This window comes from Triplophysa rosa, linkage group LG16 (assembly GCF_024868665.1).
Source record: "Triplophysa rosa linkage group LG16, Trosa_1v2, whole genome shotgun sequence".
Classification (NCBI taxonomy): Eukaryota; Metazoa; Chordata; class Actinopteri; order Cypriniformes; family Nemacheilidae; genus Triplophysa; species Triplophysa rosa.
Genome location: NC_079905.1, coordinates 7,398,728 through 7,415,878, shown reverse-complemented (window position 1 = coordinate 7,415,878; position 17,151 = coordinate 7,398,728). Strand labels below are relative to the sequence as shown.

Below are 17,151 nucleotides of genomic sequence, written 5' to 3'. Positions count from 1 at the left end.
ATGAGAGAATGTCCTTGTCATCCCCGGGGGAAGGGGAGGTGAGTTTTCAGCCATCCCCTCACTGACTCGTATGTTCTCGTATCCTCTCCGCAGGTGTGCTGGACCCCGGGGTCACGTGTGAATTATGCTGTCAAATTAACTCAGGGTTTTCTTTTTCTCCTGTAGTCTCGGTGCATTTAAAGGGTTTTTACTTTCATGTGCTCCGGTGTTACGAGAGGTAAGTCCTATTGAATGATGTCAAGAACAATCTCATTGTCAGTGTTACAGTAACATTTAATCGTGTTGTTGAATTTGGCTGGTGTCTATGGTTATCTTGACTTATCATAGCTTCGCCTGTTATTATAACATGATTAAAAAGTAACTTTAGATTTCACTAAATTCGTAGGAAACGGCATTCAAAAAACATAACATCATCATCAAAGAATATTCACCCCAAAATCTTCTATCATTTACTCACCCTCGTGTCATTTCAATCCTGTGTGACTTTCTTTCTTCTGCAGAACACAAGCAAAGATATTTTGAAGAAAGTTGTTAACCGAGCACAACATTTTTCTAAATATCTTCATCTGTGTTCGATGGAAGAAAGAAAGTTATACAAGTTCGAAATGACAAGAGAGTGAGTAAATGGTGACAGAATTTTCATTTTTGGGTGAACTATCACTTTAAGGTGACCTTGGTGACATCAGCCAAAGATCTAACCAGGAAAGTGGAAAGAAAGCAACTTCCTGTTGACGTTAATATAAAATTCCTAATGCATTTCTTTGTTGGTTTATCAACGACCACCACCTTTTTACAGATTAGCTGTTAAATGTTCTATAAACTATCCTACCTTTCCCCAGGTATCTGTCTTGGTGTGTTTTGATTAAATCCTTATTTAACTTAGTGTGCAATGACAGCGTCACATAATATATCAAGCAAATCACTAATCTTTTGACTCACGCTGGCATGAGCAATCCCATGTTCATCTCATGTGCAGGTTCTGAATGTATCAGTGACGTGCATGCATGCGGGGTCAAGTCACTAATCCTATTTCACATGTCTGGTATGCCGGTGCTGGCCGACATATAACCTGTATGTGATGGGTAAGTGTGTGTGCGTGCGTTCATGTGTGTGTAAGGCAACCTGTTTTACAAATCTGGGTCTGATGTGTCAGAGATTGGGGGTGGGGTGCTTGTGTGTGTTCAGACATTTATAGAACTGTAAATATGGCTTGTTTTAAAATAGTGTGCATTTTGAGAATCGAATGCTAAGATTTTTGAATACTAAACACTAGGATGGGATAACACGGATTTGGGTTGTATAAGGGTACCGAAGCTTGTAATGTTTCCGGCTGGCGTATTCTCAAGAGTAAAATAAACCTTATAAATTTATGAAGCACATTTCAGCTCAAATTGTTTTGTGAACCTCTCTTACAATGTAACGCAAGCTTTGCAGAAGATACTGGTATTGTATGAAAAGCTCATTTCACATGCAAAGAGGTAAACCAAAGCTCAGAAAAAGGTGGAAATGGTTGTGTAAAACAAAATTGTAACAGTTTTTGGCGAAACCGTGCCTAACATTAAAAGCAGACCTCAAGAAAAAATGATTAAAAACAAAATTATGATATGACCCATTTAAACATGCAAGTACTCGGGCATGCATAACACAATCAAGTTGTGTCTCTTTGCTTTTTCAACAGTGATGTTTTCCTTGCATTCAAAGTAGTTTTTCATATTTTGTGTTTGATATGCATAGGCTGAGATTGAGCAGTTTATGTTAAATATTCAGTCTAGTGCCTGTGCAGTCGCAGATTTGCTTCATCTTGGCATGCCTAACACACCCTCCACCATCTGCCTCGCCACGTGACTCTACATGCATTAAGGGCCATGGTATCTGTACATTAACCTTCCTCACACCTCTGGTGGTTAAAACTCAGACCTAATGAAAGTGTGTGCGCTTGTGTGTGTGTGTGTGCGCGTGTGTGTGTGTGCGTGTGCGTGTGTGCGTGTGCGTGTGCGTGTGCGTGTGCGTGTGCGTGTGCGTGTGTGTGTGTGTGTGTGTGTGTGTGTGTGTGTGTGTGAGCGAATGCCCATTAGTGATATGATAGATGGACAGCGGAATGAGATGAAGCAGCTTTCTGTATAAACGGAAACTTGCATCCTTTGTGTTTCCCGGCTTTCGAGCTGTAATTGAATAGCTGTCGTCTCTCGCCTGATTATGGTAATGGCTCTCCACAGAACAAAGGCAGGTGAGTGTCCTTGTGATTAGAAAGTGAACAGTGCACATCAGCTGCCCGAAGAGAGGCTCCCGAGGGACAACACCTTTTAGCCGGCCGGAGACGAGGGTACTCACCTGCCAAGTGAGGGGAGAGGGAGGTGTGTGCCTGTCAGACGTGAACATAAACTCACGAGTAAACTGTGTTAGTTAAGAAAGTGCAAGGTGAAGAGTGGAGGGTGGGGCTGTGTGGGTAAGAGAGATTTTGACTCTGGAGGGCATGTGAAAGCATTTCAAAACAAGATCGGGCAAAGCAAGAGATAATTCTAGGTGGAATAGAAATGCCATCCTCTGTCCTTACCTGAAGTCAAGGTTAGACTAAGCTTGGCTTTAGATGGAATGCTGAGAGATTGTCTGATGCGCATTGAACACGAAAAGGCAAAAGCTTTCTTAATATTGCAAGCTGCAATCTGATTGGCTGGCTTCTTTTATATGTATTATGTATAACAATACATAAGTGTATATTCATGTTCTGTATGCTTATTTGAAAATGTGAAAATGCAAAAGGATTTCTGTGTTAGAGGTTAGATTTAGGGATGTGATTATGGTTAGGGGATATAAATAGCTCAGTATAAACTCAATAGAAGTCTATGGCAAGTCCCCACAAAGATGAGTGTGTGTACTGTTGTATAAGGATGTACATCTTATATACACTTTCCATACACTTACATGCCTACTGTTTTGTTTGGATAATAGAATTAGCAGCAACGGGCTGAAATAGCATACAGGTGCTGGTCATATAATTAGAATATCATCAAAAAGTTGATTTATTTAATTTATTTTATTTCAATTCCATGCAAAAAATGAAACTTGTATATTATATTCATTCATTACACACAGACTGATGCTTCCTGCTGCTGACCAACTTTATGGAGATGCAGATTTCATTTTCCAACAGGACTTGGCACCTGCACACAGTGCCAAAGCTACCAGTACCTGGTTTAAGGACCATGGTATCCCTGTTCTTAATTGGCCATGCAAACTCGCCTGACCTTAACCCCATAGAAAATCTATGGGGTATTGTGAAGAGGAAGATGCGATATGCCAGACCCAACAATGCAGAAGAGCTGAAGGCCACTATCAGAGCAACCTGGGCTCTCATAACACCTGAGCAGTGCCACAGACTGATCAACTCCATGCCACGCCGCATTGCTGCAGTAATTCAGGCAAAAGGAGCCCCAACTAAGTATTGAGTGCTGAACATGCTCATACTTTTCATGTTCATACTTTTCAGTTGGCCAAGATTTCTAAAAATCCTTTCTTTGTATTGGTATTAAGTAATATTCTAATTTTATGAGATACTGAATTTGGGATTTTGATTAGTTGTCAGTTATAATCATCAAATTAAAAGAAATAAACATTTGAAATATGTCAGTCTGTGTGTAATGAATGAATATAATATACAAGTTTCACTTTTTGAATGGAATTAGTGAAATAAATCAACTTTTTGATGATATTCTAATTATATGACCAGCACCTGTATATCTAAAAAAAAGCAGTCTATTAAATTGACAGCTGCAGTAGGCAGTGCCAGCGGCCTGACGTCCACATATGATGGATGGCGGACATGATTTCTGTTTAGTATCTGTATTCATACAGAGCGTCTGTGTGGGTTCTCAAGCCATCAGAATAAAAAAAAGAGAATGGTCACGCACAGATTAGCGTGAAGGAAATGGATTGGTGCATGATAAGAATCTGGCTCGAGTCCATTATTAACTCAGCAAAGAAGGATAATGAGTTATTGTTGGAAAAAAGTGGGTTTGTATCCATCTAAATAAAAAGGGACAATGAAATAATAGACGAATGACACAATGAAATGAATGAACACATTAATGAAATGTGCAGTTTTCATGTCTGTGTTTTTTGTCGGAATCATTTTAAAGCATTTGGATCTCGGTACAAAGGATGAAAGATAAGGGCGAGCAAGAAGACGAAAGGAGAGAGAGGGCTGAGATGGGCACGGCAGAAAAGTAATAAGTCTGGCTTGCAATAAGTATTTTATTAGTATTGTTCCTCAAACAACTCGGAGAAGAATTCAGAATGATTTTAATAAACTGCACACATATACAGAAATGAATGCACGCAAGATTGCATATAAGTGCAAATTTGTAATAATCACAATGTCAGAACTGTTTTAGTCCAATCACCAATGATGAGGATGCATTATTTTTTTTACAGAATTCAACAATGAACGTGCTATAATATTAAATTAACGGTAATTACTGTAATTATAATATAAAGTGATAATTGGCTGATTGTTCAGTTGCAATTTTGTTTGGCTTATTAAATAGCCTAGATATATTGAAGTAAAATAAGAAATATTAATAATATAATATAAAATACATATGTACAATTAATAAAACTATAAAATATAAATTATTAAAATATTAAATTTATATTTATTTTTGTATTTTATAATATATTAAAATCATATTTAAATAAAATAAAATTAAGGAAAGATTTCTATTTCTACATTTTTACCATTTTGCTCTTAGACCAGATTTTTTTATCACTTACAATCTTATATCCTAGATATATTTTTTAAATAAATAAAATAATTATTATAAAATAATAAATATTAATAATATAATATAATATTTATTTATATTAATTTTATATTACTATTAAAATATTACATAAATATAATAGAAAAGTAAAATATATAAATATTAAAATAAAATAAAGATTTTAGATATAATATATTTCTACATTTTTGCTATTTTTCCCTTACATTTTTTATCGCATACAATCTTATATTGCTTAGGTCTGGTCTTATATCGTTCAGCATATAAAACCTCTTTGGAAAAACATTTTTAAAACATTTTTATACTAACCACAGCCTCTTCTCACCACCACTAAAACACGCCTATGCATTTACACAAACCGACCGATGGCTTTATTTCAGTGGCACTGTGTGGAGCTGATTTAAGTGTCATCAACCACACTAACACACCTATTTACTCACATGTCATTCTTCTGTATAGTACTGTACCAGAGGTCAGCCAGGTGCGATAACCTCTCTCAACGCTTCTCTTTCCAATCCTTCCGTCCCACCATTAATCTCCTGTCGGTAGCCTCGTAACGCTGACTAAATCCATCAGACTGATACCAGACTTAGTGTTCTAGCTCAGAGAAGCTATTGACTGGAAACAGGAGTATATTATTATGCCCATTCACCGTAAAAGCAATTTTGCTGCTATTACGTGTTCAGTTGAAATGGCAGGCGAATGGGATTTGTTGCTCTATCTCTACAGGATCTGCTCTTTCTGCTGCACCTTAAATGGGAATAATCTATTCCCAGTGATCAAAGGTCTGGAAAAAGTGCAGAGAATGCACTTATTTGGTTGCACAAGCTAGTGTTCAGCTCAAATTGTAGTGAAAATTGCGCATGTGACGCCATGGATGTGGGTCCAGTTCCCAGGCAGTGCTCGAAAATGTATTCCTTAAATGGAGGGTTGCTTTGGTTAAGTGAAATATTAAATGTTGACAGACTTTCCCTTTTGGGTAAACTATGCCTTTAAGATGTTTTATATTGAAATATATATATTTATAGCGACAAGATAAATGATCAAATAGAAGATAGTGTCACGGTTTCATCGGTTTCTCCTCATGTTTTCCCGCTCGGACTTCATTCCCCACGATCCTCCACACTCCCTCACCTGTGTCTCGTCTGCAATCCCCCGCACCTGACAGTCATCAGCCCCATCACCAGTGGACTATATACAGGTATATTCATTGTGTTCCTTTGTTCTTTGTCTGGGATGGTTTATGTTAGTGTGTGTTTAGCTTCTAGTTTCCTTGTGGATTTATTATTAAAATGCCTTTGGGATTATACCCCGTTGTCGTGCGCATCGCTGCCTCCACTTCACGTAACAGATAGCCGTGATCTACGTGCATTCATACGAAGCTGTGAATTCAGCATGTCTGAGCAGTTTTTTTAGAAGGAGAATATATTTTAAAATATGTCTGCGAGTGATTTTCCATTCGGCATTCAAATGGCAAAGGGGCAAGTGCAAGCCAAACCTCCTATTGAGTTTTGAGCACGATTAATTCATAGACTGTCCTTCAGCATCTAAATACTTCTCAATTAGAATGCGATGCATCTCTGTGTGGGAGTGGAACCGGTGGGCGAGGAATGAGAAATCACATATGCTCCGGATGGAAATGAAATACATACGTAATCCATAAATCATAGAGGACTGTCAATGAAGAAAGAACTTTGCTGAACTTTGTCAAAAGAAGAACTTTACTGAGATAACCTCTGTGAATAATGAGAAATCTTACAAAAAATCTGATAGTATCAGATGGTAATGCTATGGTGCTTTGATAGCCTGTTATGGGATTGAATAATAGCAATATCCATGTACATTGGTATTGAAATGGAACTAAATCAGTTTTGTTTTCTGGGGGGAAAAAATCAAACTTAAGTTGGTTTATGGTTAAACCAAAAGATATCTGCCAATGAAGTGAGAAAATTAAACTTCATTCGATAATCTTAATTCATGTTTATTTTTCTTACCTCATTGGCAGATATTTTTGCTTGTTTAAGAGTTTATAGCTTGTTTATAGCTTCTGTCATGTAATTTTGCTGGTCAAGTAAATGTATCTAGATTTAAATATTTTTAGACATTTGTACTAGAAAACAATACAAAAATACTTCTTTTTCGCAGTGATGTTACCCAAAGAAGGCTGGATGGCCTCAGCAGATATCGTAGATGCTAAACATTTTTTTTTTTTTAAACATTTACTTTTTTATATGTATTACTTTTTCATTGATTGCCATTTGAAACTATAGTTTGATTAAAACACAATGCAAATTTTGCATTAAAACGTCCGTTAAAAAGACCCCTGTCTGCTTTCTATGACATCACAAATCTAGTTCCGTGATAAAAAAAACTTTCTGAAATACTATTTACCCATGGCTGTGGGTGTGTGTGTGTCCCTCCTTAATCATTTTGGATTTGCATGTGTGGCCCGTCTAAAGGTTATTCTGTCACACATAGTGCCTTGGCACCCAGAAATGGCTTATTTTACCCACTGAACAGATGTCACCAGGGCCCATCCGCTTAGTTCCAGGCTGACATTGGGAGTTTGGCCTTGGTTGCCAGATTGCAACCTGTCCAGTTTACCCCTGCCCTACCCCATGCCATCCAACGCCACAGTGCCAGCGAGAGAGGGAGTCTTCACCTTCCTGATTCTCCCTACTCAGCCGCCAAACACACTCACACCCTGTGGGAGAGCAGAGAGGGAGGCGAACAGGTGAACACTAATGAGTTTTTAAGAATAAGGTGTGGGAAAGAAATGTGTGCTGGATGTAATGAGAAGAAATAAACTTCACCGTCAGGGATGCTGTTACGGTAAGCAGCCCCGCCCCTCATTACAGCATCTGCCTGGCAGTGGTAACCAGAACTCTTGGACTGTGCTAAGTGCATTCAGCTCTGCCAAATATGCTGACAATGAATAGCCTCGGACCAGCAGAGGTCTTCAGCGGGTACGCTGGAGGGGAGGCTGTGGGGAATATGCTGACCGCATGCTGACCGGGAACAAGCGCGCTGACACGCCGCATTGCCTGGAAACCCACCGCGCGTTGTCTAGACCCTCTGCCTAACCTAATTTACTATAACTGATGGTACCTGATAATCAGGGTCATTAGGGTGGACCTAATCTCTGAGCAACACAATCACAAAACATGCCTCCCTCTCGCCGCCCACTTTTTACCAACATCAACAGTGACCTGTGTTGCTTTGTGCAGTTATCGGCCATTGATTTCACCCAATCTGTGCCAAATCAGTCGCAAGAATAAATTTATATTCACGGATCAGTAATGATTTGGCGTTATATAATAAGTATGTTTGAAGCTTTGCTGATGAATTGTGTATGTTAAACATGTTTAACTTTAACACAGTCATCATGCGCAGAGCGTTTGACTTCCTGTGTCACACCAGCATCACTCCGTCTCTCCGGCATCACCCATTTTTCCAGATTAGCTAATCTCATCGCTGCTCGTAATGGAGGCAAGCAGGGATGACAAATGAGATTAGACCATTGATTCACTTCTGCAGAGAAAGGTTTGTAAAAGAGAGAAAAGTTCAGCTAAGCAAAGGACTTAATGTATTTCCATGGGGGATGATGCTACTGTCAGTGTATTTTGATAGTGGTGCTCAGTCACTATGACTCCAGGTTTAAAAAAGTCCTCCATGTGTCCAATAAAGAGGGAAGAAGATTCATTAAAAGTTAAACTTTTAACAATGCAACATCTTAGGAGACTCTGATATTTATGAACATTCGCTGCTCTGGGCTGCTGGGTGACTACAGTATGTTTTCATGTAAAACACAAAAGCTCCTCAGCACAAATTTGTTTTTGATTAACTTCATCAGAAGACAATGCCGAGGTGCTTGAAGCTGTAGAACCGAAGCTGAACTTTATTCTTGTGCACGTGTTCAGACAATGACTCGCTCATGTGTATTTATGAGAGAGATGGAGAGAGCAGAGAGAGACTCGACAGCTTGAGTTGCTTCAGGGCCTGCGGATGAGGTTTCTTGATGTGGATTCATGTTCTTTTGCATTTTAACATGTAAAGGTGAGCAGATATATGCATATTTGCATATGTGGTTTCCATAACCTATGAGACAAAATGCTCAAGGCTGATCCTGGATTCTTCAGAACCTTCAGTCTTCTTCAGTTTTTATAAATATGACTTGCTTTATTTAAAACCGAACATACACTTTTGAAAGTGAATTTGTTCTATGTTGTTTTATTAATTTTTTATTAATGCCTTTTTAACTTTATATTACCTATATAGGACAAGAATGGTGAAAGCAAGCATTTAGGAATAGGATAGGAGAGTCGGTTTGGAACATGGCAAAGATGTCTGAAATGGACACAAAAGCAGAGACTCATGAACAATGTCACTTGTTAAAATGCAAATGTTTAACATTAAAAACAATCCTAATGTTCTCTATTAGATAGATTTAATTGAATGACAAAATTATTGTTTTAAATATTGAATCAGACCTTGACAGTGTTTATAAAACTAACCATTAGAAATATACAAATAAAAAAAAAAAACTTGTGACCAAAGACTTGAGACTTGACTTAGAATCTACCTGAGGGACTTGAATGGGAATGTCTGGTGCATTAATTTAAAGAAACCTTTAAATGTATCCATTTATTTTTTCCAATATTGTGTAACCATTCTTAGGCTAAACGCTTTATTTTGTGTATTTTTATTTTTTGCTTGACCTCAAAATTTTTGCATACTGTTACAGTTTATAAGTGAACAAGAAAGTTCAGTGAAAGTTTGAGAACAATGTTTTCATTCACACACCTCTAGAAAATCCCCTGACACAACATCTTCTAGGCCCTTGAATATTCCCAGTTCATTTGCATACATTTCCCCTCTCCTCTGCTTCCTTTGCCTTTTCAGGACCATGAATCTTTCAGTACCTAAATCTCCTCAAAATATGTCATCAGTCACCAACACCAGCCTGTTTATTTGCTCCTTTAATTACTACGAATGTAATTAATTATGTAAATATTGCTGTTTTCACAGGATATGGAGTGGTATGGAAAGAAGTGTTGACATATCTACTCATTAAACAATACAATGCAGACCGCCTCAAGTACCCTTCGCTATTTGTTTGTTAGCTCGTGTCCGAGATTTAATTGACGCTCCCTGGCACAGCGCTTCTTCAGACAGTTTTAGTGCAAAGGTTAACCAAAGTTCAGACTAAACTTCTCTGAGTTCAAGCCGTATGTTTGATGGCGTATTTTGGTGAAGGAGATGATGGCGGCATATGGATGTTAAGAAAGCTTCAAAAGCTTCAATATGGGTCCATATGGACCAGTGTCAACAAACCCAAACCATCTTCTGAAAGCCTGAGCATGACAAACCTTGGTGTTTATTGGCTTGGGTCTATAACTGCAAAGAGCTATCAATGGTAATCTATTTGACGGCAACTTTTTGGAGAGTGCCTTAGAGAGCTATTATCCTTGATGTGTCAAGATATTGCTTGGTAAAAGGGACGGCAATCTCAGGGTTGGAGATTGATGTAGTTGTGATCGGCAGAGAAGTTATTTGACCGAAGATTTGCTCCTATATTTATTTTGTTTGGAATGAGTCAATAGTGGTGGCAATTTTTCAGAGCTCAAAGTGGAAGGTTGGGATACAAATAAAAGACAAAATGAATTTGAAATGGCTCACCTGAGCTTTCTGCTGGTATAGAGTTGCTAAAGAGGATAATTTGGAAGCAACATATTTTTCCTCGGAACTCTAAAAGACTCATTTTGCTGTAAATATGATAGACAGAATTTTTGATGCACAACAACAGAAACGTTCTAAATTGTAAGTTTACATAATTCAAATGGGAATATCAGTGGATCCACAAATATCATAGGTGTAAAAATATCCAAGGGAAGGAACAAATAACCCTGAATAATTCAAATGTCCCGCACTGTTCTTTATAAGAACTCCATCTCAGGAGAATAATACAAACCCACTTTCCAGCAATTACAACAAGCTCCTTTGCGTCTATATTTCTCTGGAGACTCAAGATGTTCCTTCTCCTACTTTCTCTTTTCTAGACTTGATTTCACGTATTTCTTGACCTGGATTCAAAGACAAACCCGTGCTGTATGTTGGTGTCTCAGATATGAGTATCAGAAAGTCCTCTTTTATCAAAAGCCATGACCGACTTCAAATTTGTTCACCAGTGAAGAGAAAGCATGTATGCCGGGGACAATAGGATGCACAGCGCTTCCGAGGGTGTCGGAATTGATTTGCTCTGGAAAGGGCAAGTCGAGGCTGATTTGTACTTGCTGCATATCCAGCAGGAGTCGTGGGAGATGTCATTTTCTCTCGTGGAGAAAACCAGCATCGATTGCAAACGAAGCCACACCGACGTTGCCAGATGTTGTTTGAATGTGTCTCAGAGCATGTTTGTAGTTGTGACATTAATCCTGTCCACAACAATCATATAGAACGCAACAAATTTAAAGGTTACAGAAATAATATGTATACTCAAATAGAAGCAGCATGTCTACACACACGCATGCAAACTCACACATGTTCATCGACTGTACAAAAAAAGGGAGCCACGGCAACAAGGCAATTTATCTTTTGTGAAAAATTCCCATGTGCATCTCTAGAGACATCGAGCCCATAAGGACAAATCAACACATTTTTCACTTCTTTATCGTCCTTCTGTGGCTTTCCATTATTTTCTACGTCATTGATTTTTGCTTCATCTCTGTGTTTTGGGTTGTTTCTTTGACACGATCCGTGTTTGACTAATGCATAAATTCAAGCCTAAATAACTTTTTGAAACATTGTATTTTGTTTCATTATGTGTTGATAAATCATATCTTCTCTTTACGATGTTAAGTGGAAAAACATATTTAGTCGATGACATGAATTAAGAAGACCTCGTTCACCCAAAAATGAAAAATTTGTCATCATTTACTCATTTCAATCCTGTATGACTTTCTTTCTTCCACACAAAAGATGATATTTTGAAACATGTTGGTAACCGAACAGCGATGATACCCATTGACTCGCATTGGTTTTGTGTCCGTACAATAGAAGTGAATGGGTACCGTCGTTGTTCTTTCTTGTGCACAACATAAAAGTTGATGTTTTTAAGAATGTTGGTAACTGAACAGCGACGGTACCCATTCACATCTATTGTATACGGACACAAAACCAAGTCAATTGGTATCGTCGCTGTTCCATTACCAAAATTCTTCAAAATATCTTCCTTTGTGTTCTGCAGAAGAAAGAAAGTCATACAGGATTGAAATGACAAGAGGGTGAATAAATAATGACAGAATTTTCATTTTTGGGTGAACTATCTCTAATTGTAATTGTAAATCCTTAAATTTGCTTTATAGAGTGGATTGAGTTTTATTAAACTAATTATTTGTTTATTGTTCTTTGAGTTCTTTGTTTAGTCTAAATCTATGCCAGGTAAATTATCAGTGCTACTGCACTTGTAGTAAAAAACAAGTCAAGGCCACAAATGCCATTCAAATAAAACAGGATCATCTCATGCCGGCACAAACACAAATATCGCCATGACATACTCTGCCGCTACCGCCGTCCATCTTCTTAATCCACCATCACTAAAGGAGAAACCTCTATCCATGGTGATATTTAAGGAGAGCAGTGGTCATTCACAAGCCCTAAAACCACTTTGGTAAAGGCTATGACTTGGATTATGTCCATGTCATGCCGTCTTTTGAACCGGGAGATAAATTCTTAGTTGGAGCATCTCATGACGTGTCCGGCTGCATCATGCTAATATTTATGATTACCTAGCTGAGGTTCTTATCTGTAAACTGCCACACTGCAGCCGGAATAATTCTGTCCCTTCACAATATCTCCCAATCGATTCTTTCTTTAAAGAAGACAAAATAACATGACATTAAGCCTGTAGCCTGAATATTTCGCCTGAGACAAATGAGCATTTGGGGCGAGTGGGGAGAAATGGAAACAACATGATGATGCCCAAGTGACGCGTGAAGGCCTATTTATTAGCTTAGCGTGAGGGAAATACATAAGCATTTACCCGCATACATTTTTAATGTTAAGCTTCTACTTTGGACTATCCTTGTTATGGCATGCCATGTTTCCAGGTCAGAAAAAACAGAAGCTGAAAGCAATGAATGATCTTATTTCTGTTGTTCATATTGGATAAGCATAACTGTCTGCATTATACTTACACAAGCTATATGATTTATGTAAGCATTGTGTTCAACAAATATTTAATTTGTAAACTGAATTTATAAAGTAAACGATGACTATGACTATGTTGCACTGTAAGTCGTACACAACAACTTAAAGGAAAAGTTCTTGGCCACCATTGACTACCAGAAGGAAAATTGCTTTATAAATTTCCTCATTCTGTTAAACACAAAAGAAGAGATTTTGAAGAATGTAAGAAAGCAAACAGTTCTAGGGCACTTTTGACCACCATTGTAATTTTCTTCTACCATGGTAATCAATGGTGGCCAAGATCTGTTTGGTTACAAACATTCTTCAAAATATCTTTCTGTGTGTTCATTAGAACAAAGAAATTTATACAGATTTGGAACTCGAGTGAGAGTAAATGATCACAGAATTTAGATTTTTGGGTGAACAGTCCCTTTAAGATTCTGGAAATAAGGGAAAAATAAATATGGATACTAAAAGTGTAAATAATTTGAGTCATGTCACTGTGTACTTCAAAACTTATTTTTATACCTTGGCATTTAACTCAGTATGAGAGCTGTTTTACCCGTTCGATGTTAATGTCTGTTACTTTCTTTTTTGTATAAAATGTGTTATTTGCTTTTATTTTGATTATGCTTGTACAGCACTTTGGAAAACAATTGTTGTTTTAAAAAAGTGCTTTATAAATAAAATTTGATTTGATTTGTACTACAAAATGCATTCTGTATTTTATGTTTCAACACGCATTTAAATGTCACAACTTTGTATTTATTATAGAGAACTCTATGTTTCCTACTGGTAATATGACTTGGTCTTTGTTTCCCCATCCACATATAAACAAAGAGAATCTGAATCTTTTGGTTCCTGTTGAGTCCCAATGTGCTACCACAAAGTGACCTTCAAATGTCTCTTTGTCTCTGTTGGTAACTAGAAAAAGAACACTCATTAACCAAAGACTGTCAACCTCCTGTGATTATGTTGGTTTACCCAAGTGTTGCACACCACAGTGAGCTAACATGGTTATATGTGGAGAACATCAAAGGGCTATACAGAACAGATGGGTCGAGTATTATGAAGCCTACATAAAACAATCACCCCACAATTCCTCAGACCAGGCCCTCTTGGTGGCTTATCATTAAACTTCTCTGAAAATGTCAAAACAGAGGGAACAATTTGAAACATATTTCATCTATACAGCAGGGACAAACAGCAGGTTGAAATCAAAGCGGTCCCGTGTCCATTTAAAAAAGTCTTTAGTAGCTTGTCTCTTGCAGTCCCGCATTAGCACCTTTTCAGCTCACTGGTTCCAGAGCTCCTGTTTAGGGAATAAAACACACCCACTACAGCGCAACTGGGATTAACACCCTGTTTTTCTCTGTGAGGGTGCGTGTGTGTGCGTGTGTGTGATCCCGTCCCTTGAGATTGTGGAGTGATTACACAGACATTACACTGCGCAAAATCCCATGTCACATTAAAATTGTGGCTGCTACTAATAGCGTCTTTAGCCACCCCCCCCCCACCACAATAGTTCTTTTTCTACACGAATGAATGTGAAAATAACCACAGAACGAAAGGTCAAATTTTTGTTTTTCTTCAACGCATCCTCTAGTTTTTCATTTTATTTTATTTATGGGCTAACGCCATATAGAGAGGTTCAGGGTAGCCTAGCATGAAATTGTAATGCAGTCATAAACAATAGGTTGAGGCTTTATTGTTACAGAGATGCAGAGTGCTGGCCCTTCGTGGGTTTAGGGCAATAATGCACAAATGTGTAATTTCGAGGATCCACAACACCGTGCATTAAGGAGATTCTGTGCCTGTTGTTTGAGATGAGTTTATTAACTTCAGTTTCATGCTTGTCTTTTAACCTTTGTACCCTTTTGAAAAAGGAAGATGATAATACTAATATTAATAATACAAGTTTTAAATTGTAAAGCTTTTAAATTTGTAATTTCTGTATCACTTATATTACATATATTATTTATTAATTATGTGAATAGTTAGTTATTAATAATATTTACATAACTATGGTTTAATAAGAAATTAAGTAGCTTATTTATAATTGTTCTATAATTATTTATTTATTAAAAAATGATGCTTATTATACACTTAAATGTGTTACTAACATTAAATAATTAAAAATACCTTTAATACTTCCAAAAAATGTAATTACTTTTTATGTCTTAGGATAAGCCATTAAACAGGTGAGGTAAGATAAACGAGGGTTTATTGACCAAATAAGCACTGCCATTATCTAAATTATCTTGCTGTCTGTTCATTCTTCCATCTCCATTATTACCTGCTTTTTATAACATGTGATCTATAAAACATGTGCTATATACCCCTATAGATATAATTCATCAGTGCTCATTTGATTGATAACCAAACAGTGAAGCATTCAGACGCCAATGTCCTTGAACCCTACGAGCATAGGATTTTCTTTAATTAAATAAAAAAATACGCTTCAATCCTTACAGTATAACGCGAGCTGAAACTGGTCGACATTCCTGCTCGACGCGCGCTCATGCCGATTGAAGGTTCGCGCTGTCAATCAGACCGTCTCTCCCCGCCTCCCCCGTGTTGTCAAATAAGGCGCATAGTACCGCTGCGTGCCACTAGCTCGGACTGATCCCTTTCATCCCGCACCGTGAGTCAAGCGTGCTCGGCTGCGACATGACCAGAGCTCCGCGGTCCTGGCGATTCAAAGATGGAGCAGTTTAAAGCGATCATTTCAGTGCTTTGGATATTATTGCTCAACAGAAACGAGGAGGCTTGCGCAGAGGAAGGTATGTAGCGTCTTTGGAACTGTTTAGGTCAATTTGATGGAACTCTCACTGCAGGTGTGCTTTCACCTTTCTGTGCTGTAGTAAGTTTGATAGGCAGTGGACTAGATCGTGAATGGATTTAAATGGTCAAATTTGTTATTAAAATACAAAGCACATTTGGTTGAGCTCTTCAAAGACAGGTGATGTTTTACCCGAGGAATCCGGCTGCGTGCTGTTGACAGGCTGCAACAATGTAGTCAGTTTGTTTCAGGCGATAATGTTACACCAACATAAATCAAGAGTTGAAAATGGTCTAGTTTAGGATTTGCTTACTTAACAAAATCTAAGCAGAATTTGTTTAAATTGTTCCAAACAAAATAATGTCTCAATTTTTATCTAGTTTAGTTTCTTATTCAAGTGTATTTTATTTCTTAGTTTATCTCCGATTAATAACTTGTTTGTTTTTCTATTTTTAAAATTTTCAATTAAATATTCTTTGTCTTGTCATTTCCATTTCATCAGGATACCACAAAAGTAGGTATTTCAGTCCATCAAGTTATGTTGGATTTCCAATTAGGACATTTCAGAGTCTGTTGCTCCTGGTGGGATTGTTTGACAGTCTTGAAAGCTTCAGAGGTTTTGATGTCAGGCTGCCGCATTACGGACTCAGGTGAGGTCAACTGAGCATCCTAATGAGTGGCGTGGCACAGAGAGGGAAAGAACAGATAATAGCTGCGTCCCTTCGGGCTCTTGGCTTCTCTGAAGAAGCCCAACTGAGCCAGGCTGCTCTCTCTCCTCTGTTCCCCCACGGACACGGCGCTCTTACGTGCACATGGCTGAACTCTGCCATCTCCCATCCTCTACTGGTATGCTGGTGAAGTGGATTAGAAATGTTGCCTTAATGAATGTTTTGACAGCCATTAATTGCTGTGAAAGAGATGTGTTCGGAAAGGCCTTGTGTGGGGGGGGGGGGCGTCTGATGGAGCCGAATATGTTCTCACTGTACTGAACACCTCTTTGTCCACAACCACGTCCCGGTCCTGCTGCGGCTGGTCTCTTTGTATTCAGCACGCTGTATTCTCTCTGTATTATGTTTGCGGCAGGTGGGCTTCTGACAGGATGGGGACAGAGCTCATTGTTGGTGCATATTATTATAATAGTTCATCCAAAAATGAAAAATCTGTCATTGTTCTTTTTCGCCTGCCTGTCGTTCCAAACCAGTGTGCTTCTATTATGCTGTGCAAGACAGGAGGAGGAATTTTTGAGGAATTGATTTGCAGATTCTACCTGTCTTTTTCTACTAAAAGAAAGTACAAATTCAGTAAAGATCATAAGATATTCTGTTTGACTTCTGCTTTTCAAGTCTTTTGGCTTTTGGCTATAGAATAGTTTTATGTCATGAACATGTAGATGGAGTAAATCTA

General features: G+C 38.0%; 1 protein-coding gene across 3 annotated transcripts in view; it reads left to right on the top strand.

Moving 5' to 3' along the window:
• Positions 1-15,586: 15,586 nt before the first annotated feature.
• The window catches only part of LOC130566769 (ephrin type-A receptor 7-like), a 98,401-nt gene continuing 96,836 nt past the window's right edge, over positions 15,587-17,151 (top strand). For all 3 annotated transcript variants that reach the window (XR_008964520.1, XM_057354506.1, XM_057354505.1), the window contains exon 1: positions 15,587-15,748. Coding sequence is in view for 2 of the 3 variants with exons in the window: in XM_057354506.1 (XP_057210489.1) it covers positions 15,670-15,748 (79 nt within the window). In the remaining variant the exon portion in view is untranslated. The remainder of the gene's footprint in view (positions 15,749-17,151) is intronic.